This window comes from Centroberyx gerrardi, chromosome 14 (assembly GCF_048128805.1).
Source record: "Centroberyx gerrardi isolate f3 chromosome 14, fCenGer3.hap1.cur.20231027, whole genome shotgun sequence".
Taxonomy (NCBI): Eukaryota; Metazoa; Chordata; class Actinopteri; order Beryciformes; family Berycidae; genus Centroberyx; species Centroberyx gerrardi.
The window spans coordinates 9,431,492-9,458,932 of NC_136010.1; the positions used below are offsets into that span (position 1 = coordinate 9,431,492).

Sequence of the window (27,441 nt, forward strand, 5' to 3'; positions counted from 1 at the left end):
CGAGTTAAACTCTAGTTTGTTATTAAAGATAGAATGAGGATAAAAGATACCATTTCAATTTCTTGCAAAAACTTGTTTTATTGCACAAAAATTCACATACAACAAAACCTTATTACAAATATTCCACACCTTACTTTCTTAATTCTGGGGGACATAAATGTCTCTACATTGATGAGAGATTTTATTTTTACAAATAGCTTGACGAAATGTCTACTGGACAGCACAAGCCATGAAGAAAAATCTCTATTTTGTCCTATCAGACAAAACTCAAGGGTTTGAAGTTGAGATTATGAACTAAACAGAACCTATGCAAGACTTATTGTCTGAAATATGGCTTAGATTTCTTCAGCCCGCACAATGGAAGCATAAAAATGTTTAAGATTCAATATTTTTTATATGAAGGCAGTCAGCATCAGTGTTTAGCAAATCACCTCAAGCTACAGACCAGTGCAGACAACTATCAGATCAAAGTGATCCAATGATGCCATCTAGTGGTCTAAATCCAAACCCTATAGGCCTACCATGAGAGGAAAGAGACACCGTTTCTCTTTGGGACTGCATCAGAAGAGCAGTGCAGTCATATTACAGAGAAAATACCAGAGAGCATTGCTCTTTAATCTGGGTTTGTCACTCAGGGTTCAGAGCGGAGGACTTAACACACGTGGGTGTCTTTCATCACACAGTAACTTCTCTCCTCGAGAAATCAAACTTTCATTCATCTTCACTCATTCACATTCTTCTTAAAAACCTGCTTGCAGACTTGTCCTTCACAAAACAGCTCCTAAAAGAAATCACAGCAATTAATAAGAGTATAAGTAGAATACACATGTGAATCAATTGGCTTTCTTTTTGTACATTATGTTATGTAGCCCACATGATTAAAATGTCTGTATTCTTACCAGATGCAGCTTATCCTCTTCAATCCAGTGAGCCCAGCCCCGGTTCTTCCTCTCTCCGATCTGTTCACACACTAGTTTATTCCCCTCCCATGTCACCAAGGACTGCAAATCAGAAGAAGAGAAGAGAAAAGAGTGTAAATCAGAACACACAGAAACACTTTATATATCTCATAGCCCATATCACAGAGTTGATGTAACACTCATAATCATACAATTCTCAGCCTTCATCTCAACTTCAAACCGTTCCTTTTTTTCCTGGCTTCCTACCTTGACGTGTCTGTTGTCCAGTCCCTGGGTGAACTCCTGAAACTCCTGACCCACTTTGAAGGAGAGGGTGTAGGTCCGGAAGGCGCTGAGGGTTTTGATGATGTGCAGATCCCCCTTCCGCTCGATCACTTTCCTCTGCTTCAGCCTCAGAGCAATCTTTTGTAAGCAAGGACTGATACCTGAAAAAAGAAAGAGAAAAGAAAAGTGTTTTCCCAGACAAGACAATTAGGTGGACAAACTCACTCACAGGCTGTAAACACACTCGCTCACAGTCCCATGCATACCATAGATACCACTGTTACAAAAGCACAGCCAAATCATTATTTTCCCCACTGTGTCAGACAATGTATTTCACTTCCAGTAACCTGTTTAATATGCTATGCATGCACACATTTTTAAACAGCATAAAAAAACACTCTGTGGCTTAAAAACACAGATATCTCATATCATTCAATAAAATTTAATATGAGAGAATATTTGCTGGATCAAAAGAGTTAACCAAATAAAATTCAATAAAATGCTGTAAGGACTCACCCAGTGCAATCATGTAGCCCTCAAAGTTGACATTGCTCATCATGTCCCATGTACCACAGAGGCTGGCTGGCATTTTTTCGACCTTTTCGACCAGAGACTCCAGCTGCGGTGTGTGGGTGAGAAGAAAGTGATCCTCAAACTGCTGGGCTGATGAGGGGATCTGAACAGAGACGGAGAACAAACTGGTTTTTGGAGGGACTGGAAGGAGGTGTGCCCTCTCTTAATTCGCTGTCGCCTGAGGGTTCTGCAAGGGTGAAGGAGGCGTTCCCGTTAATGCCAGTGTAGAGAAGAGAAGGGAAACCGGACGTGCCCGACTGGTCCCAATGCACAGTTCTAGAGTACAATAAACTCTTCAAAATATCCCTCAGGCATCACACATCACACAAACACAAGTAAACTATTTTGACATTAATGGTCAGAGGAATGCTTATTTACATAACAAAATGACATTGGATAGATTTAGAATCCACAAAGTGTAAATAGACTTCAAAGGTTTCCTTCCAAAAAACATGTATCCATTAAAAAAGTTACTTGAAATTCATCACTCTGTAGCTCAAAAATGGATTGACAAAAGTCTTAAAGACTTCATAATTAAGTTGTACTTTAATGTCAGCAATACTTGTGTAAGAATAGGAGTCAATTTTTTGAAAAGGTGGAAATCTAATTTTGAAGTAAAATTCTTCATTTACATATTTTAAGCAAATCTGAGTGAAGAAACGTGCTTAGACACGTTATTATGTAGATGACTGATGTTGAAATGACACGCCTTGCTGTGTAATGAGGAAAATATGCTTGACTGCGGTAGGTACTATAATAATACATTTATTTTTATTTGTATAGCGCTTTTCAAGTTACTCAAAGACACTTTGCATGAATGTGATTTGGCACAGACTATAGATGGAAATGACCCAACTCCTCATTTAAAGAAAACAAAACCCATGGAGCTAATCCTAATATTAAGACAGCCTTGCTGCTCCTGACATCAACTAAAGCAGCAGGTAGGTAAACAGCTGCAGAAGTTATGCAGAAAACCTTGTCTGGGTTGTTTTCCAGCCAAGACTGTGCAAGTGCAAAGCGTGATTGATTGAAAGATGTATCACGAACAAAAAGCATGGGAGTTTCGATCAAAGCTTTCATTCAGTCAGTTTGTAGAGGGCCATTGATTTTCTACAATGCATTCATCACATGTTGCCTTCAAGCAGAGAGCTTATGAAGCAGGTCTTGATGTCACTGCTTTTGCTAACTTTGATATCATTACTCCAATATTAAAAGTTAATTCATTAGGAATCAACTCTGATGTGACTGTAATGTAATCAGTCATTACTTCAAGAGACCATTGAAGTTTTCCTTTCAACACACTGCTATCAGGCTGATTATTCAGTTGACTGCAATTTGTTATTTCAGCTATTATCTTCTGTCAATAAAGGTGATTAGCTGAAGAAAAAAGGACACAACCTCTAACAACCAGCATTTTAATCAAATAGGAAAGGTGTCAATGTGGCACTTCCCTTGTTAAGGAACAGAACAGGTTAGGAGTTTCTTATCCTGGTGATAATAGCTTTGTAACCACAATGAAGAGCCCCCAAGGTGCAAAACAAAAGAGAGTGCTTTATTTTTTTTCTAGTTAATACAAATAATGCCTTTCATTTGCGAACCTACAACCCTAAGTAAACATATTCTAGGCATACTGCTTGCTATGTGGATAGAAAAACCAGAGGTACAATATGGATGAGGAGTTGAGAAAGGTGTAAACTGGTACAAACTGGTGCAAGTCAAAACATTTTTTTGGTAAAGCAATTAAAAAGATTAAAATGTATTTGTTCACAGAATCATAATCATTCATGTCCTAGCAACACCAAACATATGCTGACTGTGATTGTGAATTTCTACTTTGATGACCACATAAAACAGTGTTAATTGTAGCATGGAGATTTAGACTAACTACTGCTACTCAGTTCTGCTGTTTTTGACTTTTCTATCAAACTGGCTGTTACTAAATACTTTTCACTCAGAAAATTCTACTGCAGGTTTTTTGTCTTACAAAAAGAACACACAAGAAAACACTATTCTATAGAAAAGGCACTGGTGGAAACACAAATTAATTGTTTAAATAGTGTTTCAAGTGTTTTAAAATCACAGCATATCAGTGCGGTCATAGTATCGCCAACCCAGCTTGCAGTCCTATGGCATTTATTTGGCAGCCAGCAGTGAATGAGCGTCCTCAGCTTGAGGAGGCACCCGTGTATCTCTGAAGAGGCGCGAGGACAACATCGGCGTTTTTCTGCTCGCTCTCGGCATTGTACAGGTTGTGCTCTCGAATGTAGCGAACCACAGCGTCTGGCAGCAGGTACCTGACACTCTGACCCCGCCGCAGCGCCCGCCGCACGTGAGTGGCGGAAATCTCATTGGTCACCCATTCGTGGACCACGTGGATGTTCTTGCGATGCTTCCACAGCACTTCTGATTGGTGGATGAACTTGTGGGGGTCATTGCCGCTGCGGGTGACGCAAACCACACCGTAGCGGCCCACGATCTCGGCGATGTCCTCCTGCTTCCACAGGTTGGGAATCCCGAAGGACTCCAGGACATCGGCCCCGCACAGCAGCATCAGCTGAGGGACGTCTGAGAGGGCAAGGAGAAAACAGATGAACCTTATGATGGAGTTACTGCTGTCTGCTAGAAGGTAATACTATGGGACAATGACACTGCTAGATTTAGATGATTTATCTCCAAGAAATAAAAACAAAATCCACTGGACTTGAAATTGAAGAGTTGATTTCAACTGACGAAGTTCTGATGGAGTTCAACTGATGAAGCCTCTCAGATGAGTGGCAAAAGTCTTCAACACTTCAATTTTAAGTTTACTGGATTTAGTTTTTATTTCTTGGACATCTTACTACGTAGATGACTGAAATTAACCTACACAGACACTCAGATAATTTAGTTTTTAACTAATCAATCCTCTGAACATTCTTTTAAATACATATAGGACTACAGGGTCATTAATGGTTACAATTGAAAAATATTGTATTGTGATTACAGCAACTAATAAGCTGGCACAAACTGAAACTAGTGTTGAATGCTGACTCTTGGCACATGAATACATGCCACAGTACGTACTTCTCCTGCTAGTCTGCGTAAGAATGTGCAGCCCGACTACATGCTAGAGATTCACAGAGGTTACATTTCGTTTCACTTGTGTGAAGAATGTTGTAAAACAAAGTGGGAAACCACAGTGTTTTATCTGCGTCAGGATTTGCGTACTTTGTTCTTTTCTTTTGAACCATTTCACTTTGCACGTTGTCTGTCTTCAGGTGTGTGTGTGACTGGGTGTCACACAATGCACAACACCACACCCAAGTATCTGTCTGTGTCTGTCTGTGTCCTGGCATTATTTAAGCACTGCCCCCTATCATGAGCTCATTGTCCTTAAGAGCGCTAATCTGAATATAGTAAATCCATGAATACAGTGGCAGCAGGATCAGACTGGTGCTGTCACCTGTCTGGACTCAGAGAGGAAAAAGGAGGGGCAGAGCAGCAGACAGAGACAACAACATTAAAGTTATACAGTCGTTGTACACAGCCTACCTCTCCTGATGCGATGAGACGTATTCTCCTCTATGCGTCTTTTTTTTGCGTACTTGACAGTGTCCACCTCATCGTTGTTCTGCTCTGCTGCTGCCACTTCCCCATAGTGATGCCTAAGTGAGAACAGACAGCAGTCGGCACAGCAGAGAAAGAAATTGATTTTTGACATAAAAGTAAAACGTGTGGCACTAGAAAGCAAGGAGGGTGGAAGTGTAGGGCTAACTACAAAGCACTGCATACAGTTTCCCATACAGGTCATATATTAGTCATAGTGGTTATTAGTCACACCTCAGCAAACACCAGGTAGGCCTAATGATCAAAACTGCATTTGATAGCTTGAATCTCATAGTAAATATGTGTTATGTCCCCTCCTGTTCCCTTTAAGATTGTAGAGATGTAAGATTGTAAGATTGTTTATTAACCTTCAGGAAATAGATTAAAGCAGCAAATAATCTCTTTGAACTTCATGCTGCCTTTAAAGGAGTGCCTTGACCTCTTTAATTTGAGTCTGTTATTTTGACTTCACAAGGCACTTATCACACGGTTCCTGTGCAGTTTTGATTTCAAAATTCTATCCAGACCTTTCCAGATCTTCATTTTTTGACTGGATTTGAAGGTTTTGGCCGGTGTTCAATGATTCATCTTGCCCAGCCCCTATTAGCTATGCCATTTTACTATATAGATGAAGATTATTCTTTACAGCAGCAAATATAATATGTGAGATGACAGGCATCTAAAAACACAAAAAAATGTCTTCTCCAAAAAAAGGTCTTTTCCAAACTTCACAACCTGGAAATTGCCCAATTATTTTTCTATATATTTCCAGATTTTCCAAACCTGGGCAGGAACCCTCTTGCTACATTGTGGTGGGCAGGTTTCTACAGCTCTTCCTCTTCAGCTCACCAAAAAAAAAAAAAAACATGTTCCTTAGCTCATTAGTTTGTGACAGGCACTTGTTTGAGTGAAGAATGTCCAAAAAAAGCAATTTAGGAAAACTTAAGGACAAATACAGAAACTTTTCTCCCATTACGTAACAAAAGACAATGTCATGGCATGAAAATGTCATGGCATTTCTATAATGGCTGAATGTAAATGATGGCATCTAATTTATTGGGGCATCAGTAAAGGGCAATAATGTCAGACAGATAACAGATCTGAAATTTAAATTAGAACTTAACAATCAACTTTTCAAATATATTTGTGAGAATGGATTCAGAGCCACATCATTCTATCTCTATGGCTGCAGAAAGCAAAGATGCCACTTTCTAACCCTAAAGATCAAGAGTGACACAGACATGGAGTGAAATATAATAAAAATTTCATACTATCAGCGTGAATTCTTGATTGTCATTTGCTTATAGTTTCACACACGGGGAAGTATGGCTGCAAGGCCTTGATGCTAATGTACTGCATTTGAATAGCACAAAAGAAGTGATTAAAGAGTTTATTACAATGCCCAGAGAATTCAGCCAACATAACAATCATTTGTTAACATTCGCAGCATCTTAATGCCAGGATTTATCAATTGCACTTGGGGGATCACATTAAATCGTAAATTGCTGAGGGGCTGTCTATTAGTTTAACAGTCATTACTTGTGATGAGACTGACCTTGGGTTGAGCAGTTTGATAAATGAGTGGCTGGAGGTATAGTCATTGATGAATAGGGAGTAGAGGAAGGGAGAGAGCACACACATCCCTGCTCACAGCCAGGCGCTCTGACAGGTCGGGTCTGACAGTCTTTGGTCGATTTCCCTACACCTATAATGTCTGTCAAGTAACAACCCTGGATAATACCAGTGTTAGCCTGCAGCAAGCACTTACATTCAAATTCACAAGACATACAAAGTGTCAATCTTCACATCTGCCAAATTAGAGTGCTTGTTCTCACCGGACAACTTTAGCCGTCTCCACCCACTCCGGCTGTAAGCTCTCCCAGGAATCGACTCGGATCCAGTCGGAGTTGTCTGCTGCCAGTCTGGACATCTCCACACGGTGGCAGGCCTCAATCAAACCCTTCTTCTTATAGCCGTCACCCACGGGAGAGATGATGCCTCTCACCACCCTGTACCGACCTGAGGTGTTAAGATAGTGGGGATAGAAGAAGACAGATAATTAACAGTTCAGGTTTAGTGATTATTTTCTTTTGTTGTTTTCATTGTATGTTATGTTATGTTTTGTTTTTAACTCTGTAGCACTTTCAGATTCACTGTGAATGAAAAGTGCAGTACAAATAAAATGCATTATTATTATTATTAGTAGTAGTAGTAACAGTAACAGCACAGAAGACACTATTTTTTTGGTAGATTGATGATCAAATTGGAATATACAAAGTCCAAGTGACTCTCAACTGATATGATGGATTGAAAAGCCTCATTTTAAAGAACGAGAAGAGGAGCCTCACTCTAACAAACAACTGGTCTCAATTAATTTCATACAACACTTGACTCCCATAGCTCATATTATGATGTTTTGTTATGTTATGATCTATAACACTGTTTGGATTTTATTGACGTAACATGTATACTCTTGTGTTATAATTTATTATCTTTTAGTTTCAGTTTCAGTTTTGTACTAGTTGTTTCATATATTTTTATACATTTGTTTCTCATCTTTTGTAAAGTGTCTTTGAGTATCATGTAAAGCGCTTTATAAATAAAATGTATTGTAATGATTGTAAATTCACTCAACCTGTGTCTTCCAGGTGATCTCGAGCGAGTTCAAACATCCTGAGGTGCATGTTGGTGATGGGATTGAAGGACCCACAGGCCAGCAGGGTCACTTTGGTTACATCCTGACACTCCATGCCTCATACTGGAGCTGAGGTTTCACTAAAAGAATAGTAAAAAGTAGAAGAAACAACGTTATATATACCGTATATACACCATCACTTTAACTGTTCTCGAGGGTCACAGGTCAAGGATGCTGTTTGCTCTCTGACCTTTACCATTAATTACTATGTAATAGCAGTCGCTAACGTTTTGAATGTGAACTCATGATATCGAAACTACGTAGATACAGTCAAGGCTTTATATCGCGCTGTCATTAAATCGTAAACCATAAACGGTTGGCTAACGTTAGCCACATTTCTGCAACCAGGCAACATCAGCTTGCCAAGTTAAAGCGTCTACCAACATTTTATAGGATAATGTAGAATGCCAATGCACACAAATCACTATTTCAGAACAGAACTCTCACACAAAAAGGAGGACATGTTCGTACATAATGTGAAATTATGTGCGAAAACAATTGCTAATACTCACTGCGCAACCTGGCGAAACAGTTGCGTTCTGCTCTTTAAAATGCCACTTTTCTTCCGGTATCACTAATCCGCCCCTGGTTGGACTACATTGTGATCAAGCATTCTGATTGGATAGAAACGACCAGGAAGAAGAAGGCCGCACCCACAGCTCGCGAGCTACGTTCAGAATCACAATCCCACCATCCACAAAGGCTTCGACATACACTAAAATATTTGTTCTAAACCAATGATTTAGTTAATTTTATGATAAATTAGTCAAGTATATGCAGATATTTTACTTCTGGTTGATTTGAGCAGGCGCCACACGACTATTAACCGACTGTTTACAAAGGGAGAGCAGGTGAGATCATTTCTGTTATGCTAGCTAACCAGCTGCATAACTTTAACGTTATGAGCTTCTAACAAATAGATCCATCCACAGTTTGTTATTATGGTGTCAAATTCAGAACTATTTTGTTATAATACTATACCATTATGGCAAGGCAGTCTCTACGAGCTAACTTATTTGCTTTTTACTTACCAGTTAGCTAGCTAGGTTGACGTTAAGTAGTTAGTTGTGGCATATCAATAAACGGTATCATTGCCAAGTAAAGTCCATATCCCGTTGTAATCTCTGTTTTGCTTGCTCTGTAGGTTGAAAGCATTATTGTAAAGCTCTTCTGTCAAAGTATGGCGTCTCGCGGGAAATCAGAAACTGGAAAATTGAGGCAAAATATGGAAGAGCAACTTGACAGACTGATGCAGCAGCTTCAGGATCTGGAGGAATGCAGGTGCAATGTACACAATTATCCTCGAAATTACAAAATTATATTGAATCCTTGTGTGTAGAGGGTCTTAACTGAATGAGTAGTTATGACTGTTTCAGATAGCATGTACATATCTAGTCTGTGCCAGCTATTGGTGTGAAAATGTTTCTATATGATATCCCGCATCTATACTCATTTCCCTTCCAATCTGTGTGTATTCCAGAGAAGATCTGGATGAGGAAGAGTATGAGGAGACCAAGAAGGAAACCCTGGAACAGTTGAGTGAATTCAACGACTCTCTGAAGAAGATCATGACAGGAGACATGACACTTGTGGATGAGCTCAGTGGAATGCAACTGGTATGGGTTTAGGATGTGGATCTACTGTGTAGTAAGACTGGCCTAAGGAGGTTATAGCCTATATTAGAGGTTGTAGCTGGAAATAATCCACTACAGTATGATTCATGAAATGGTAAAATTGTTCTGATGTCTCCTTCTTCTTTAGGCAATCCAGGCTGCCATCAGCCAAGCGTTCAAAACTCCAGAGGTCATCCGACTGTTTGCTAAGAAGCAGCCAGGACAGCTGAGAACCAGGCTAGCAGAGGTTTGGATTATAATTTTGAGGATATACTGTATTTATTTTTTCTTAAATGTATAGCTGTCTGTGTATAGTCCAGCTACCCATCCACTGTAGTTTAAATGTGTTTGTGTGTGTGTGTGTGTGGCCTAATGGTGTGACATTCTGCGCAGATGGACCGAGATGTCATGGTGGGGAAGCTGTCGCGGGACGTGTACACCCAGCAGAAAGTTGAAATCCTCACAGCCTTGAGAAAACTGGGAGAGAAGGTCAGGAACACTAACAGCACAGATGTGATGCTTTTCCATGGATGATTTAGAGGCTTGTGACCATGACTCTCCGCATTAACTCTTAAAGCTGCACTGACTTATTTCAGTCATTTAGCTGTCAGTAGACTGACATGACAGCTGCTATAACAGGCCATATACTCATTTCAGGAGGAGCTGTAACATTTGAGTTTTAGACATGTTATAATAAGTATCTGAAATAACCTCTTTATTTTTGTTTCTGTCCGTTCTGACAGCTCACTACGGAGGACGAAACTTTTCTAGTAGAAAATGCTACAGCTACTCTCAGCCAGTTTGAAAAAGTCACCGCAGACCTAGGTGAGAACGAACGTGTGGTGCTGTTGAAATATTTAATCATAAAAGATTTAGTTATCCACAGAGGCTTAAGTATTCATATTTACCTTGCTTTGCCTTCTTTTTCAGGGTCAGAAGACAAAATTATGGCTTTGGCTAGCTCTGGTGTGAAAACCAAGGCATAGTAATAGTAATACTACAAACTGTCCATTTTAAGTCAGCGTTTGTTGTTAATGCCAAGAAAGAAAAGTGCCAATTGAACATTGATCTTGTAAATAATCAATGCACTTGTAGGTGTTTGTAAACCCTAATACTTTTTAACAGTATTGTTTTATATCCCCCAAACTTTTGTAAATGTCTTTTATTTGTTCAGATAACTGTAAATTGTATTATAGGTACTAGAGTATGATTTGATAAGTAGTTAGACATATGTGGAGCATAGGGCAGGCAGTTCATGGGAAATATTTTCTTGTGATTTGTGTTGTATTTCTTATTGGGGTGCTAAGTCTGTCTTAAACACTTAAATCTCTCATTTGTGTATTTATGATGATGATTGTCTTCACAAGTGCTGCAAATTATCAAGATGTGATTTCTTTTAACTAAACTGTGCTGTCTACAGGGATGTGGACAAAATAATGGAAATACCACAAACAACTTTAACTCTGAATTAGTAACTAAATCACATTACAAAGGCAGCTACACTAGCGAGTCATATTAAGCTGTCATTAAAGTAGCAGTACATGCCAGCTCTGAGATGTCTGACAATCACTACTTTTATATGTGAGTTTTACAAAGAAACATGAGGCAGCTTGCAGAGCTCCAAAGAGGCCAAATTGCCAGTGCCCAAATTGCAGGTGTCAGTCAAAAACACTGCAAAATTATTTAATGCCAAATATAGACAAATGGTTTCAGTGAAGAGGAACAGTGGTTGCAAGTCGAAGCTCACTGACAGTGATAGACAGACATGTAACAAGATAGTTGCTGAACACCACAAAACTGCCTCAAAAATGACTTAAGAATTGAATCAACACTTTTTTGATTGTCTCAACGAAAACTACACATTGTGAGCTTCCCAAAGTCTTTATGGCAGAGCTGCCATTCGGAAACCACTTATATCCAAAGCTAGTATACGAAGATGCATAACCTGCTGTAAGGTGCGGAAAACCTGGACCCCTGCAAAAACATAATATGGTCTGATGAGTCTTTCACCCGTTTTCCTACATTTGGAGCCCACAGTGTTTGTTGGCAGCTGTTAAACATTGTGGTGGATCTGTGGTGGTTTCAGCAGCCGTATCATGGCTGTCATTCGGTTCGATGATTACTCTGCACAGTCGTTTAACAGCCAAGGAATACGAGGTCATTACAGGACCAGACCAGTGATGTCCCCATATTTCAAGATGATAATGGCCTCATATACTCTGCTAAGCAAATTCAAGAGTTGTTTCACACCTTCAGTGGCTTCCCCAATCACCAGACCTAAACATGATTGAGCCTTTATGGGACGTTCCGGACCACAGAGAACAAAGTCGATTCCCTTCTCCTTCATCCCTCAAAGAACTGGAGGGTCCCCTTCTTGTAGAAAGGTCCAACATCCCACCACACACAGTTCAGGACTTGCATGTAGAAATTCAAGGAGGATTGAAGCTGTTCTGATATATATCCTATATCACATATTAGGTACATGACATATTGTTAGGTGTTTCCGTTATTTTGTCCTCCTGTATATTCATGGATTATCAAACATTTCAAATCCACTGTAGTGTCAAATATGCAATGCTTGACTTCAATGTTGAATTATATCTCATTTTCAATTTAGCCATTGAATCTGGTTGAAACCATTTAACACTTATACATGTTTACAGTGTCAACTTTAAGATGTATTTGTCATTTTGAATGTCAGTAAAAAATGAAGTGAATGTAATCACAAGTGATATTTAAGTTTTAGGATTTGATTTGATTTGTGTATTGAACTCTTGCCTCTACCTTCCATTTTGGTCTTTACAGAGAAATGCTCTTTCACCACCAGGGGACACTAATGCCTTAAAGTTAAAAGACTGTTTCATATAGCACTACCCAGAGTGTTGGGTCATGCACAAGTACTGTGAAATGCTTGTGATGCACTAATTATGAATCCAGTTTTCAAAAGCTCCACTGATGACAGAAAACATAAAAAGGACAGAAAGAAGTTATACCCCATCTCATCATCCTTTATTTTGTTTATGAGCAAGCATCAACTTCACTACAATTTGCCTTTCAATTGGTAGAAAAGTGAGAGCAGCCCCAACAAGCACAAAGGAAGCATCCAACCGTTCTGAAAACATCGTCACCTTCCATTTTGAGCAAATATTTAAAAGAAAAGAAAACAAAAAAAAATATGTTTTGAGTGGCGTGGACTTGTGAAACAGACAATCTTGAGAATCAGTAGTGTACCACGTCTCCTTTTCTCACTCCGGTCTCACAAACCCCACATGGAGCATACACAAATGTGGTTCATGCAACGTAAATTCCCCTTACTTTGTTGTGTTACCGTATGGCTGCATTTCAACTTGTTATAGGCAGTGACAATTCATTTCAATGCAGAGAAAAATACACGTATCTCAGGCTGATCAGAAGCTAATACGACCCCAGAAAACTTGAGATGCCAGAGTCTCAGTGAGGAGACTCAACTTCAGAGTCAGTGTGCACATATCTGTAACCCATTGCATTGTACTTTTCAGGAAAATGATAGATGAAATATTGACATTAAGCGTTTGATATAATGACGTTGTGAGATTTTTGGAGTTGACAGGCTTATATCCTAGTTCTTGTGAATTCCATGCTGCCCTCAAAAACATCTGTCAGCAACTCAGGCAATAGTACACTGTTCAAAATTACCTTCCACTATACACAAATAGGTCAATTTATACCCACGTATGCTGCCTAGAGCAATTCAATAATGTACATCTTTTTAGAGGTGGATTCCGTCAATATGATTTAGTACAATATCTATAGAAGATACAATATGGATCTACTTTCTCTACACATCAACATGGACACATGACATCTATGTAAAACGTTTTCACTTTTAATAAAACTAGCGGTGGACTATTGTTACAACAAAATGAAAGAAAATCGCATCCCCAGCTCTGTAAGAAATCTAGCATTAAATGGTAACAAAATAAGAAAAAAAAAAAAAAAGTTTGCCACAACTAAAAGAGCATGGATGAGTGTTTTTTTTGTTAGATGTGTTAATTGCGCTGTGATCGGCAAAAGGCACTCCCAACTCGGCCGGCTCAGACTCGGCCCCCTATAGCGGGCCCAAGTCATCATGGAGGGGAGACTGTCAACCACATTTCCACTGCTGACCAAAGACCATAAATAAATTGAACCTAAAAACAAATACAACTGAGCGACTCCTGACATATGGTTTGCTCGAACCCTCAAAAGTGGCCTGGAAACTGTCTCAAAAAAAAAAAAGAACCTTATATGAAACTTGCAAAGCATTTAAATGGTTTATTGTATTCACGATTTTGGCCTCTGAAAATAGATTTGCATGCAAAATATGAGACCATCTGCGCCAACTTCTCTAGTCCTTTCCCACCTGATAATGCCACACTTTCTGTTCACTTAATTGGACTACAATGCCCCGAGTCTAGTCTTCCCGTATGCAGGTTTGAAAAATGTATATATTTTACTTGGAACCCGAAAACATTAGACGAACATTAAATCGTTAGGTGTAGAAGTACATTTGTGTCTGGTATGTGAAAGATATACAACAGTGATGAACAACAGCCATGTCTGAGAGGAGATAGAGGTTGGACACATCTTCCCAATTAATTGTATAAGTTTTATACTAATACCAGAAGGAAAATAAGTTTACCAAATGTAAACAAATATCTTAGAACAACTCTACAGTACAGTTCCATGTACAATAAAATCTAGTGGTCTACTGCAAAAAATATTTCATTTTAAGATTCAAACAAGAATAAAGATTCATTTTTAAAGTGTTTTCCCATCGCAACGTTCAGTTTTCCCCTCAGCTGGAATTCCTTGAATCGGAGAGAAAGAGTGACGGGGAAAGACGCTGCTTACATTGTGATAAGCAACCAGTTTAAAAATGCATCTAATATATTATTTCAGGTTAAATAGCCGTGCCATGAAAACAATCTTTAAAAATATTTTTTTGCAATGAAGCAATCCTGAAATATACTTTCATTTCTCTCCTCAAAAACAAAGCCAGCAACTGCACTATTCAACCAAGCTCCACTAAAGCTAGTCTGTCAACATAAATCTGCTCTCTCAGTAGTTTGCAGGGATTTCGTTCCTTCCTACTTCTGTCACCACAGCAGGACTGGAATATGGAGGAAGGGCTTTTTAAAGCTGCTGAGGAAATATCTCTACTTGTCCAAATGCATTGGCAGAAATATTAGTACCCATGTTTCAAGATCAACAGCGCTAATACCTGGCCTGGTGTTTGTTCCGCACACAAGCCGAGGTTTGTACATATGCATTTTCTCTGAGTAGGATTACTCTGAACGAAAAGAAAAACCCTTCTGTACAACAGTGAAACCTAATTGGGAATGAAATACATTGACGCCTCGAGAAGAGCGTTGCCACTTGTGCAAGCAAAGCAAAGCATGTGTGAAGCTGAAACCATCGACCAGTCCTGCCTATGTGAAAGCAAAATAAATGATTTCCTCTTTGCGAAACAAAAAAGACAAAATGGACACCACTTTGCCATGGAAACCTCCGCTTAACAGTCCTGGGTTTCTCATCTTGGAAGCAGACATTTTTGTACAAGCATGATGGAACAGCTTTTTGCGAAATTTTGCGACATGCTACAGCCTCTGTGACACAAATATTCTACATTACGTACTGCGTCATTTTAGATATTGGACCCCCTTGTGTAGGCCTTCACTAACACATCGACTAATTACATGGTTTCTTTATATTTACAAAAATTTTTAAAAAGCAATTTATTCCTCTACACATATGACTTCTCAAATATCCTCATGCACTAAAAGAAGAAGAGAAAAAAAAAACCCAAAAGAAAATGCGGTCTACTTGTTCAAAGCATCATCTCGCTTCACTCTGTGGACTACAAGTCAAGAAAACCCAAGTCAAAGCTATACGTGATTTTAGCGGCAAACGAATCTAAAAACCAATAACGCAAAGAATATACATTTAAAAAAAAAAAAAAAAAAAAAAAATTCATTCTCCATTTGAAAGCCGTTACGTCTGAGAGAAAACAAAAAGTGCAGGGTTGGCTTCCTCACGTAGTTCAAAACAAATGTAAATGTAGGCCAAGTTTTCCTGGGAATTAAAATATAATAAATAAAAAAATAAACAGTAAAAATCAGCGATCCGGTGATTACTATACTACACTGAGTACCACCACTAAGATAACAACAGGAAAACCTGGACCATATATACGTTGAAGGGATTTTTGTTTTGTTTTTTTACATCATGGCTCCTTGGAAATGAAGTCGTAAGGGTGTGTGTGTGTGTGTGTGTATGTGTGTGTGTGTGTGTGTGAGGGTGAGGGCTGTATGGTGAGTATGAGGATTTGAGTGAGAGTGGGAGTGAGTGGTATGTGTGAGGTGCTTGTGTATGCAGAGGAGACTGTGTTGAGGGGTGTGTGTGTGTGTGTGTGTGTGTGTGTGTGTGTTCTAGTAGGTGAGGGTGGAGTCGTCCCACTCCAGCTGCTGCTGTCTGCTGGCCCCCTGCTGGTCCTCTGGCTCCCCGCCTTCCTCGTCTTCGCTGCTCTCCGACTCGGCGCTTGTGATGTCGTCTTCCTCCTCGCCGTCCTCGCTCTCCTCCTCCTCTTCCTCCTCCTCCTCGCTGCTGTGCTGGTCCTCGTACGTCTGGATTAAAGACAGAAGGGAGGGAAGGAGAGAGAGAGAGAGAGAGGGAGAGAGTCACTTTCTGAAACAAGAATCTAAACATCTGGAGATCAACACTGCTGCACCATATGTTACAGCTTTTTATTTTTTTTTAAGTGCCACCAGGAAACTTCTTGTGTTGGCGGCTCCAAATGGCAGCGAAAAACTTCAATACCCAGAAATCAAGTAACATGACGTCAGTAAACTGCACACAGCACGCTCATGTTTACCAACCCGGGCCGGTCTGTGATGCTTTATATCAAAGGAAACCAAAGAGACGAGAGAGGAAAAAGATCTAACGTTGGAGAGTCCAGCTTTCTCTGGACGGAGCTGCTGTTTCGGAGGCCGCTGCTGCTGTTTGGATTTCACTTGATTTGTTTCAGTTCATTACTTCTTTTTGTGTACCTGACGCCAGAATTTTATTTGGGCAAATAGGGTGAATCTGCAGAGTCTCAATTAGTGCGGATGGGACGCTCTTCTCTATTCTCTATTATCTCTCTTCTCCCACTTTGTGATTTAGGCTGAGACCGGTGTGTTTTCACATAAAAATCTTGCCTAGTGCAGCTTTAGTTACAGCACTACAGCAGTATGTTTTGGGTTAAAAGGTTAGTGACATATTGGGCCAAATGTGACTAGCTATCAACAGTGTAAGAATGGTAAATTAGTGTGAATTGTAAGCCTATATAATACCTCAGAATTATGAGGCATGAACCCACTGCAGTACACACACCCTCCCCATGAGCCTGCAGGTCTGATATTGGACTGCTGCCTGTTAAAGTGCTTACACTGAAAATTTTACTTTGTACATTTCCAAGACAAGCTTTTATATTTGTCTTGATGCCGCTTTCTCGGCTGCGTCTCCCCCCCCGAAAAAGAGATTCTCAATCTCAACGGGAATACCTGGTTGAATAAAAATAATCCAAATATGAATCCTTTATATTCATTATCAAGGTAAAGCTCCTCAGACATCCATAACAAAGTCTCTCCCCGCACCCCCCCAGTGGATTGTCTATGAGGAGAGCTCAGATGAAACTAGGCCACACAGTCGCTGCTATGCAAGGGTTTGTGCTTTGGATTGTGCCTCTGTGTGAGCGGTGTGTGTGTGTGTGTATGTTTTTACCTCCATGGGGTTGACGGTGATGGTGAGGGCCGAGTCGTCCCAGTCCATCTCGTTCTCCTTGCCGTTCTCCTGGTCCCTCATGGTGCGCTGGTGTGCGGCGCGGATGCGGAACACACCCAGGATGATCATGAACACCAGGAAGCTGACGCACACTACGATGACAATGGTGGCGGCGCTGGGGACCACTGTGAGGAGGCAAGCAGGCACACACACGCACACAATCAACAACACAAACACACACGCACACAAAACGACAGGTCAGAGGTGAGCTGGGTTCAATTCACACACGGGCAAAGTAGTAAAATCTCCTTTGCCGCTTCCCCCGTGCTACATGTGTGGCATCACAGCTTGTGTCGGGGCATTTGGAGGGCATTAGTTTTGTTGTAGAGTTAGTGAAGACAAATGTGGATCCCTGCTGCGCCTGCACAGGAGCTAATGGGGTTTAAGTGAACTGCAGAGGAATGCTGTTGGCAGCTCTAGGTGTGTGTCTTTCTTGAAATAGCTCCCCTGTCCTCCAACCTGCTCCACTTTGCCCCATGCTAGCAGGAAAGGGGCCTCTCCTGTGCTGTGCCAGGCTTAGCGAGCTTGTCAGCCGAGAAGATTACTGATGCCGGGAAATAAAAGGTTGTGCTCAGAGCACCGCCTGTCCAGATGTCACAGACAGCACTCAAGTGTAATCCCTAAACTTGTGCCATTAAAAAGTGGGAAAACAACCAGTGTTTCATATGTGCCCCACTTCTGGTTAATAGACTATAATCCCCAGCAATGCTTGGCATGCAAGAGGCCAAATATCTATTTTTTTTTTTCCAGAGCACAGAAATTAAGCAGATTACTTGTTTGATTCTGAGGTCGGTCTTAACTGTAATAAGAGATTAGTAAAATAATCTACAACAATTACTGTGATTGGGGGAAGTTTTAGTATTTTCCCTTCTAAGTTCAAATCAAAAAAGGAAAGCATTCTTTTGGGAGGTGGGAAATGCTCCTGGTGATCTGGGAGCCCTGGTCAATCTAAATATGTCCAAAATGAATCACTACTCATGTGATTCTAAAAGAAGCTATTGGATTGTATTACAATTAATGAAATGTTGTTGACTGAATGAGATGGAAATAATCTCTACAGCTATAAAAACTGGAAGGTTCAGTGGTACACCAGAATTAGTAAAGTAGTCCGCACGACATCAAGAGGAATAAAGCTGAAAAACTAGAATAATTCTTCAAAAATGTTCTTCTCTTTTTATTGTGAACAGCACAGGGGAGGAAAAAAAGATGGCAGACGTTTCAGCCTTCACTCTCACTCTACTTTCCTAGTCAGAGAAGAGGAGCCTGGTTCAGAGTTGGGTGAAATTGTAAAACTCATTTAGGTTTTATTGTCCTTTATATGATGAACCATGACCATTTCTGCTACTTTCCTTTGGTTAGATGATTATCAAAGACTTCAGAGATGCTTCAGAAAAGGTGGATTCTATGTACAAAGTTTACCTGGGAAAAGCGGTCACGTATTTGGTTTGCATGATACCTCAAGCTTGTTGAGATATATACGTTTGTACATACATGGATGTGCGTTAGCCCATGTGAGCTAGAGTGCCTCAATTAATAAATCTGTAGTGTATTTGAACCCTAGCGTTTGAACTGGCTCTGTGTGGTGACTCATCTGAATAAGTACAGTGTATCTGCCACAGGTCGGTGTTGCAGTACCTGAGGCCTGGTGAGCGTTGACCAGGTTATGACCAGACAGATCCACAGAGGCGTGGTGGACAGGGTTGATGAAGTTTGGCTGCACCATGGCGTTGTTAGCATGCTCCATGGGATTGGCTGTGTGGATCACGTTCACCTGGGGAAAAACACACACACACACACAAATGTATACAACAGTCACAAAATGTTGTAAATAGTTCTAGGTGTAGCTGAAATACTGGGAGGGTAAACAAGAATTATCTCTCCTTCCTTTATATGCTGAATGCTTCCCTGGCGGTATGACAAGGACACTATTTGCAAAATCTTCTGTTGTGAATGCGTCACTGTCGGACGACGCGAGTGATAAATGTCCAGTCATACCTCGACCTTGAAGTCATTGCTGATGTAGCGGCCGTTGAGTTCGGAGCAGACCAGTTTGAACTTCCTGTCGAAGAGAGCCTCGGTGTGCCAGTTCTTGTAACGAATGAGGTGCAGGACCTGCTCGTAGTTGGCCATGGTGTTCACACCTGGAGCACAGAGAGGGAGGCTTGTGTCACGTGACGTGTGAGCAGAAATCACCAGAAACTGCAGATAGTATTATCTGACAGAAAATGTCTCTATATTAGAGGGAAGCATATGTTGTGGGATGGCATGTTTGTAAAAATGAATGTTTGTAAAATGATTTAGGAATGAACGCTTAAAAAGATTTAGACACTGATAATTCTAGTAGATCTGATACAGGCAGGACTAATTTTAAATCACTCTGGATTAAAGTGTCAACTAAATGCCTAAAATGTAAATGTAATGTAAATGCCTACAGACGTACAGTATGTATGAGTATATACTGTATTTGTTGACATGACACAACACATCACTACATTGAATATCCTTGAGTGTGTGCTTTAATACTGCCTGTATAGATGAACCTGTTCTGGCTACGGGCTGCAGCTGACACTATGGCTACATGCTAGTCAGGCGAGCCCAGCCCCGGCTCTGTGGCCCGTACCGGTGATGACGAGGCCCAGGTTGGATGAGCTCATCTCCAGGCCGCGCTGCTGCAGCTGGGCCATGTCCACCTCCAGGCTCTCGTGCTCCCCGTCCAGCTCGTCTCCCACAGCGGTCACTTCACACGTGTCCAGGTTGTGCATGATCTCCTCCGACACCACCGTCTCTTGGACTGAATGAACCGTGGAGAAAAAAAGGATTTGGAATGAAGAGTTGTAGGGTGCAACTTATTATTGTCCATTGTGTAATATGCGGCAGGTCGCTGTTACGGTGTTTCTGAATTGTTTACACACCAACACTGGAACTTGACACAATCACAAAAACCTGACAGTCGTGCCAAATACTTGAACCAATTCTGCAAAGATCCAATCGCATTTTCTGCTTTTCACTCAGATTGAAAATCACACTACAGACAATTTTGTACATTTGGCACAATCTTCATAACTAAAATCTTTTGTGTTCACGTGGAAAGCACTGCCAATCAGAATGCTAAACTGAAATTACAAAAGGAAGGGTGGGGGTAATAGGAGGAGGAGGATGAAGAGGACAAAAAAAAAAGAGGAAGAGCAAGGAGAGCAAACATCCTGGATGAGACCATGTGGTCAGCCATGGTTTGACAATGAGGGAGTCTGGGCAACGAGTGCAGCCTCTCCACACCTGAGCAGGAGACTTCTGTGAGCATGGTACTGGTAAACAACGCCATTCAGGGAAATAAAGAGTTGAATCATTGCAGACTAAGCCGTGCGTCACAATACTGAAAGGCTGAGCTTGTTGACACTGGGCCGAGTCCTGCAGCCAAACCCAGCTGAAATGTATACAGTGATTTATTTTATTTCTGTGTTTGTTTTATATTTCAGTAGGCTAGTAACATGATAATATTTTACAAGCGGCTACTGTACATACATACACAAGCAGTAGGCCTAACATAGAAAATAAAGGTGTGAGCCTAGAGATATTCATAGTAGTGTTTTTCATTGAGCCTATCAGTGTGTTCTTAGAAAGATCTATTCATTTGATGGCGTGTGTGTATCATTTAAAAGCAAAATTCAATGTTGAAATATATAACATGATTCCTGAGTTTTGCATTTTGTGCCTGTGATTTTTGTTTTGTGTTGAAGAGTTTTGAGAAAATGAGGTATAGTTCTAGAAACTGTGTGTAAAAAAAACCCAAACAAACTGTAATATCCAATCAAAACAGGGTAATATTTTAATAGTCCCATCTGGGGCAGCATGTGTTTTTCATTAAGCTTATGACACTAATTAACATTTCATGCACATTTGCACCTTTTGACTCCTGTTAAGCAATTCTTACACGTGCACTGTGCAGCTCAAACACAGAGCCTGAACTCTGCCTCTTGCTGTCCAGTGTGGCAAATTAGTTTATTATGGGGTGCAAGGTGGGGCAGGGTGTTTACTGTAGGTAACAGCAGCAGATCTCTGTAAGCCCCTTTGTCCCATATGGCCTGTTGTTCACCACAGCACATTGTATCTCCCTCTATCTATGTCAGCTCCCTTCTATTGTCTGTCCTCCTCTCCCTCTTTTAGCTCGCACACAAGCCTAACAGATGGCATGGCTGGTCAACTGCCCCCTCCCATAAAGCATGTAGTAAACAACTTATCCCTCTCTCCCTCTCTCTCTCTCTCTCTCCAATCCCTTCCTCTTCCAGCCGTAATCCTCTGCGTCACCGGCTATATCTACACAGCTATCAACTGTAGATTCACTGTGCCTTAGGGACCCATTCCAAGTCTAAGGTAATTCAGCTGAGGCAACGGATGAATCATCACTCCATATCATACACAAAACTAAGATTAGGTGCGCGGCTGTGTAAGAGAGTAGAAACTCAGTGTGTATATATCTCAGAGGATGGGTAGTGTGTTAGGCAAATGACAAAAATAATCCACTGAAAAATGGGTTAGCTGTATCTACCAATTCCATATAATGTCACCGTGGGACAGGAGTCCTATTGGTGTTCTCTACTCTAGTACTCTCTGTTGCCTCGCACAGGTATCTTCCACTGTCAGTGTCGTGTGTGTGTTGTGTGTGTGCGAGTGTGTGTGTTTCCCGTACCCGTGGGGTCATCGTCAGCTCCCTCGACGGCCTCGGGCTCGGCGTCGGCCTCCACCTCGCGGGTGATGGTGCTGACGATGCGCAGCTCGGGGAACAGCGTCACGCCCTCCTGGCTCTCGAACTCGGTGGCGCCGCGGGCAAAGTGGTCGATGCCGCTCAGGCTGATCTTGGGCTCCTCCGGCTGCAGCACCATCACGTAGCCCTCCGCGTCCGGCACCGACACGCACGTCTCCTCGTTGAAGCACCTGGGGGGGAAGGACAGGGGTTTAGAGGCATGGAACCGAATCAGGATCATTTAAAAAGGTAGAATGGTGTTTTGATGAAGCTGTTGTCGTTGTTGGTTGACTCTCCGCTATTAAAAGACGCAAGAAAACTGCATTTTCGAGGCGGGACTGTTCACAGGTGGGCAGGTTGGACCATAACAAACATGGAAAGTGACTCAGTACTAAATTCCAGCCACCAGGATGCAACCATGGTGTCTTAGGAAAAGGAAACAGGGTTTTCAACACAAAAACGCACTGCCGTACCATGTGTGCCACTTGTGTTACTTTGAAAGTTGTGAAGTTGCAGGTTGTATATTATAGGAGAGGCGGAGGGGGATTGCTCAAATATCTGCAACGGTTTTGTTTGGAAGTTTTCTGTACACCTACTGGTACGCCATGAAGTACCACTAAAAATATGTTGGTTTCCAGAAAGTAAAAGAAAGTGAGTTTAATCTAAAAATACGAGAAATTTTTGCCATTTATTGTTAAATAGGGATACATTATGATATGGAGAATTAGCTAACAAGGTGAAAACATTTTCATTTCATTGAGACTTTTAGACTGTTCTTCAACTCCACAAGTAAAATGCTCACTGCAGTGTTTCCTTTCCATTCATCTGGGTGTCGAGGCCCCCAGCTGGAAAGTTGCCCTCACAGGTATTAAGAAATTGTAAATGCAGGGAAAAATTCATCATCTGGCCATTGCTGCACAGCCCGCCCAAGAAAACTTAGTGTTGCTGCAGATTTCTGTATATCCAAATGAGAATTCATTCTTAAAACTGCAGCGCCTACTGGAACTGATCCTGGAACGGTCTCAGGAGAAAACTCTACATATCTACAAAAAAATCCTATAGAAAACACTGTCTGGCTGAAGCCAGCCTAGTGCATTCTATGCCTGTGCAGTGCAACACCTGTGAGTGTACTGCTATTTTGTTATACATATCAGTCCATGAATGATGAATGAAAAAAATAAAAAAAATCGACGTCAAGGAGAATAGGAAAACAAAATGTTAAATCATAAACCTTTTCTACCTCTGTTATTCCCCATATCCCTGCTTTTCCCTTTCTCTTACAACCTTTCATGTTTATTCCCTTTGGAAAAGAAACCCGGTAAAACTCTGACCTCCATTTTACCTCTACACACCTTCCTTACACTTAAAATAGAAGAGAGAAACCCATTCGGAATGCCGATTTAGTAGCGGGAACCGGTTTCGCAAACTTCTGGCTGCCGCTGACTGACAGGTGAGGCGACACGACGACAGAGAGCAGACGGAGCAGAAATCATAACAGAGAGCGAGGTATTCTCGGCCTCTCCGCCGTCACTTACTTGACGGTGGTGGAGACGCGCAGGTGTCTGATGCCGGGGGTGGGGAACTGGCGGGAGTTCAGGTAGGAGATGTGCTGCATGACTTTGTCGAAGGCGTCGATGTCGTCGCCCTCCACGGACAGGGAGGACTGGTTGGGGTTAAACTCGACCTGAGAGAAGAAGAAGAAAACAAGCTGATGGATTATGGGATGTTTGATTTGAGGCACCCCTTGACCTGCTAGAATGTAAATAGCAATTTAAAAATGTCATTACAAAGTCCAAATAACATAATTTTGATGAAGAGTTTGTGAAATTGTGATGAGCAAGCCGTCTCATTAGTGATTACTGCCTAATATCTTGATTCATTTTTCTGACCCACGATACGCATTGTCACATTTTTGTATCGCAATATATTGAGTTTTGCTATATAGTCCCATCCCTAATACAGCCCCCTATCCAGGTCCAGCCTAAGCCTGGTTGTGGCTGAGTGTGTTGTCTACATAAGGTCTCCAGAGTGGTTTGACCTCCTCACCTTGACAGCTGAAGCTACTTCCTCAGGCAGCTGCACGTCCAGGCCCTCCTTGCAGGTGTACAGGCAGTCGATCACCTTCTTGTTCTCCAGCTTGCCAGAACGGATCATCAGCCCCGCCAGGTTCCCCCGGAAAAACTGGGCCATGCGAGCGTTGCCGCCTGGATACGTCGGGGGCGGAGACGAGGAGAAGAAAACGGTGACAAAAAAAAAGAAACACGTAGTTAGTCAAGTGTACAGTCTACAGACTTGACCTTTCCTGGGCTGGCGATTCAAGCATGCCGTCTCAATGTGCAAAGCCGGCGTGACTGGAGCTCATGCAAGTTAGTATGTGTGTCCTTACAAGGCCTGGAGCCCAGAGAGAGAGAGGCAGGAGGATGATGGATGAGCTGATACAGGCCTTTAGCTACATGCAACATCTGCATTAACATGGTGGACCACTGCCTTAATGTAGAAAAAAAAAACATGGAATGAAACAGAAAAAAAACAAACAAGAAAACTCAAAGATGGGATTATCTCTGGCTTTGGAATTGAGCTGCGGTGAAATTAATCCTCTTTATTCACCTTATCTTTCCAAAATACTGGAACCATCTTGAGGACTGCAAAACTACTCGAGTGTCACCAAATGTGATTTGAACTGCTCGTCTTTATCAGCTTGGAGCCTTGAAATTTCAATACGACTTAGTATTTCAGTATTGTGAGGTGCGTCAATCCTGCCGGATGTGAGGTGAGAGAGAGAGAGAGAGAGCGGTGCTGCGGACGAGCTGCGGCTGCCTGCAGAAGCTCGATGAGCATCGGTCTGCGTCACTGCAGAGTCAGTGACAAACCTGGCCCTCCACATCTCAAGGTCACACAGTCATTCAGCGGAGTTTTATCTGTGTGTGTGTGTGTGTGTGTGAGTGTGTGTGCTGCTGTAGCTTGGTTATCTGATATGGAGGAGCTGGAGCTAGTGCTTCTGACCCCAAGGTCACGTTCTGAAAGAAGAGACCGCATGGCCAAACTACTGCAGCCGGTTCAGAGGTTTGTGCTCACTTTCTAGGTCTATTTCTGTTCTGGTTGCTGAGGTGAAGATAAACTGCACCGGTTTATGGAGAAGAGCACAAGAAATAAAGGATGAGGAGAAAGCAAAAATGAAGCAGGCAGCAATGGAATCACATCAATCATCATATCCATACTGCATCATGCTAGAAAAACAGTTAAAAGAATCCTTTGTGCAGCTAGAATGGATGGGGGTCATTCTAGTCGAAATGGAATGAGGATGCAGTTAGCATGGTGGGACATCATGAACACAAGGACGTATTTGAGGAGTAAGGGAAAGATTCGAGCAACCTGGAGCGGGCTCAGAGACTGTCTCAGTGTCATTTTGTCCCGAGTTTTCTGTAAAGGACAGAAACAAGAGAGCAGGGAGAGACAGGGAGGAGCGTTGAGGATCTGCAGGAGAGATTTAGATGCTACACATGACAGTCATAGTGCATCATCTGAGGATCTAGCTAGGAGAGAGTTAATACTGTATCGGTTGACATAAAATAACATGCACATAACATTTTTACACAAGTACTAATCAAAAGGAATGATAGATCTGCAGCTAGAATTACACTATTTATTATTTTAGCGGTCAAATCGATAGCAAAATGCTTCAGAAACTCGTTACAGTACTTGAGGGAGATGCATGTCTGTTTTTTAAGATGTATCTGTGCTTCAATCTTGTTCCTCAATGATTCTGTCACAGTAGAGACTTACGACTCATTTAATTTTGCAGCATTCCTCAATAAATTGTCAGGCTTTACCTTGCCAACAGGCGCCAATAGTGAGCTGAGTGTCGATCTTGGAGGCGTGCAGCGGGTAGTCCTCCGTGACCAGGAAGGGCTCGAAGGTGGTCCCGTCCACAAACAGAGACACGGTGGGGAACTCCACGTTCAGCACATAGTGATGCCACTCTTTGTCACACACCTGGGGAACACAGGAGGGGGAATGAACAGGTTGAGGACAGGACGGCCACGATGTACATGACTATGAGGTACGCTGTTCGTACCTCAAACCTCAAAGCTTCCTCTGACTAAGATTCTCATAAACTGCTTAGTTAGAAAACAGGCTGTGATAGGCAGTTTAGAGTCAGGAGGGGCTGACCTGGTCGAGTTTCCAGTGGAACTCGGCTGGTTTGTAGTTCTCGGCCTCTGATGGATCCTGGCGCAGCAGCAGGATCAGCCTGCAGTTATGGACGTACAGCGAGTAGTGGTGTCTGTTCATGTCTGCAGAAAGAATAAAGGGAGAGGAGATCAGGGTTAAATATCGAAGAGTCTCTAAAATCATCATGTGAATGATTGTCATCACGTGTCCGACATGCGAATGTCAGAATGTGTAGATATTCTGAGGATGGGTGGTGCCGATATGCATCAACATGGAGTCAAAAAAACTAAATTCCTTTATTTATAACTTTAATCCAACTGCTAAATCTTCTCTCTAGGCAGTAAGATGCAAAAACAATTACAGCACAGTAATGTTGTAATAAAAAAGTAAGTGTCATAGATCATGAGTAATGCCTGTCTGGTCTGCAGTGAGAAGCAGCCTACTGAAATCTGAAATCTTATGTAGCTTATAGTATTACAGTATTACATAATATTCCATCAAACCTGCTGCAGTTGGCATTTATAGATGATAATGGTACATAAGAGGGCAATAAAATAACATTTACTTGAAAGCACTGGTGCTCCCAACTGCAAAGAGCACAAGGAGTCCCGACCAAAATACCAAGGACTTTTCTGAAATGTGTGAAGACTGGGACAACACATTCATTCAGTGCATCTCTTGTGCTTTTGATTCTCTACATGTTTCAGCAGAGTCTCACATTTGCAGTGAACTCTGAGTAGAGCCGGGTTTTCGGTGAGATGTTATCATTACCAATTCCTATTCCTCTTAACAATTTTCTCGTTCTCAAATCTGGAAATACATCTATAGCTTACTTCCTGTGAGGAAGCCAACGAAAACGAGAGCATGCAAAAAGAAGGACTGAACTAGATATGCAATCTTCCTAGAAAAAGCCAACTGCTTGTTTTAAAAGGATTCAAATCATTTACATAATAACTTCTGTTAATATGCATCTATATGACTATAGCATTGATAGGTTATAAGCCAATATGTCATATCATGATGTCATGTGCTGTGTTT

At 41.5% G+C, this 27,441-nt stretch overlaps 5 protein-coding genes across 6 annotated transcripts in view; 1 reads left to right on the forward strand and 4 right to left on the reverse strand.

Moving 5' to 3' along the window:
- Positions 1-102: 102 nt before the first annotated feature.
- rbp7a (retinol binding protein 7a, cellular) lies at positions 103-1,860 on the reverse strand. The gene is made up of 4 exons (XM_071907384.2): positions 1,701-1,860; positions 1,167-1,345; positions 900-1,001; positions 103-781 (listed from the first exon to the last, which is right to left on the reverse strand). Exons 1-4 carry the CDS (start codon positions 1,771-1,773, stop codon positions 722-724), a joined length of 414 nt encoding a protein of 137 aa, XP_071763485.1. The 5' UTR covers positions 1,774-1,860; the 3' UTR covers positions 103-721.
- Positions 1,861-3,158: 1,298 nt separating this feature from the next.
- On the reverse strand, positions 3,159-8,637 carry nmnat1 (nicotinamide nucleotide adenylyltransferase 1). Its single transcript, XM_071907383.2, has 5 exons — positions 8,550-8,637; positions 7,978-8,117; positions 7,178-7,361; positions 5,289-5,401; positions 3,159-4,322 (listed from the first exon to the last, which is right to left on the reverse strand). The coding sequence occupies exons 2-5, from the start codon at positions 8,090-8,092 to the stop codon at positions 3,922-3,924; spliced, it is 813 nt and encodes a 270-aa protein (XP_071763484.1). The 5' UTR covers positions 8,093-8,117; positions 8,550-8,637; the 3' UTR covers positions 3,159-3,921.
- Positions 8,638-8,769: 132 nt separating this feature from the next.
- lzic (leucine zipper and CTNNBIP1 domain containing) lies at positions 8,770-12,541 on the forward strand. Its single transcript, XM_071907405.2, has 7 exons — positions 8,770-8,888; positions 9,182-9,318; positions 9,518-9,653; positions 9,799-9,897; positions 10,044-10,139; positions 10,394-10,475; positions 10,581-12,541. The coding sequence occupies exons 2-7, from the start codon at positions 9,218-9,220 to the stop codon at positions 10,634-10,636; spliced, it is 570 nt and encodes a 189-aa protein (XP_071763506.1). The 5' UTR covers positions 8,770-8,888; positions 9,182-9,217; the 3' UTR covers positions 10,637-12,541.
- pik3cd (phosphatidylinositol-4,5-bisphosphate 3-kinase, catalytic subunit delta) overlaps positions 11,550-27,441 on the reverse strand; it is a 103,104-nt gene continuing 87,212 nt past the window's right edge. Inside the window, exon 24 of the transcript XR_013507172.1 lies at positions 11,550-11,560. The gene's annotated coding sequence lies outside the window, so the exon portion shown is untranslated. The remainder of the gene's footprint in view (positions 11,561-27,441) is intronic.
- Positions 12,634-27,441, reverse strand: part of clstn1 (calsyntenin 1) — a 41,278-nt gene continuing 26,470 nt past the window's right edge. The window contains exons 8-18 of one of the 2 annotated variants that reach the window (XM_078288272.1): positions 26,404-26,525; positions 26,064-26,226; positions 25,606-25,653; positions 24,280-24,437; positions 23,769-23,917; positions 22,180-22,424; positions 20,113-20,283; positions 19,488-19,633; positions 19,128-19,263; positions 17,433-17,617; positions 12,634-16,294 (exon numbers count right to left, since the gene is read on the reverse strand). In XM_078288272.1, coding sequence (XP_078144398.1) covers positions 16,100-16,294; positions 17,433-17,617; positions 19,128-19,263; positions 19,488-19,633; positions 20,113-20,283; positions 22,180-22,424; positions 23,769-23,917; positions 24,280-24,437; positions 25,606-25,653; positions 26,064-26,226; positions 26,404-26,525 — 1,718 coding nt within the window. In that variant the 3' untranslated portion in view covers positions 12,634-16,099. The remainder of the gene's footprint in view (positions 16,295-17,432; positions 17,618-19,127; positions 19,264-19,487; positions 19,634-20,112; positions 20,284-22,179; positions 22,425-23,768; positions 23,918-24,279; positions 24,438-25,605; positions 25,654-26,063; positions 26,227-26,403; positions 26,526-27,441) is intronic. The other variant, XM_071907398.2, reaches the window with a different exon arrangement.

Excerpts from the sequence above, each read along its gene's own strand:
- rbp7a (XM_071907384.2), bottom strand. The coding sequence starts at position 1,773 with ATGCCAGCCAGCCTCTGTGGTACATGGGACATGATGAGCAATGTCAAC. Across the intron at positions 1,346-1,700 it reads GGGCTACATGATTGCACTGG|GTATCAGTCCTTGCTTACAA; the intron begins GTGAGTCCTTAC and ends TTCTTTTTTCAG. Across the intron at positions 782-899 it reads AAGAGGATAAGCTGCATCTG|GAGCTGTTTTGTGAAGGACA; the intron begins GTAAGAATACAG and ends GATTTCTTTTAG.
- nmnat1 (XM_071907383.2), bottom strand. The coding sequence starts at position 8,092 with ATGGAGTGTCAGGATGTAACCAAAGTGACCCTGCTGGCCTGTGGGTCC. Across the intron at positions 7,362-7,977 it reads AGATCACCTGGAAGACACAG|GTCGGTACAGGGTGGTGAGA; the intron begins GTTGAGTGAATT and ends TTAACACCTCAG. Across the intron at positions 4,323-5,288 it reads GTCTCATCGCATCAGGAGAG|ACGTCCCTCAGCTGATGCTG; the intron begins GTAGGCTGTGTA and ends TTGCCCTCTCAG.
- lzic (XM_071907405.2), top strand. The coding sequence starts at position 9,218 with ATGGCGTCTCGCGGGAAATCAGAAACTGGAAAATTGAGGCAAAATATG. Across the intron at positions 9,319-9,517 it reads CAGGATCTGGAGGAATGCAG|AGAAGATCTGGATGAGGAAG; the intron begins GTGCAATGTACA and ends TGTGTATTCCAG. Across the intron at positions 9,654-9,798 it reads AGCTCAGTGGAATGCAACTG|GCAATCCAGGCTGCCATCAG; the intron begins GTATGGGTTTAG and ends CTTCTTCTTTAG.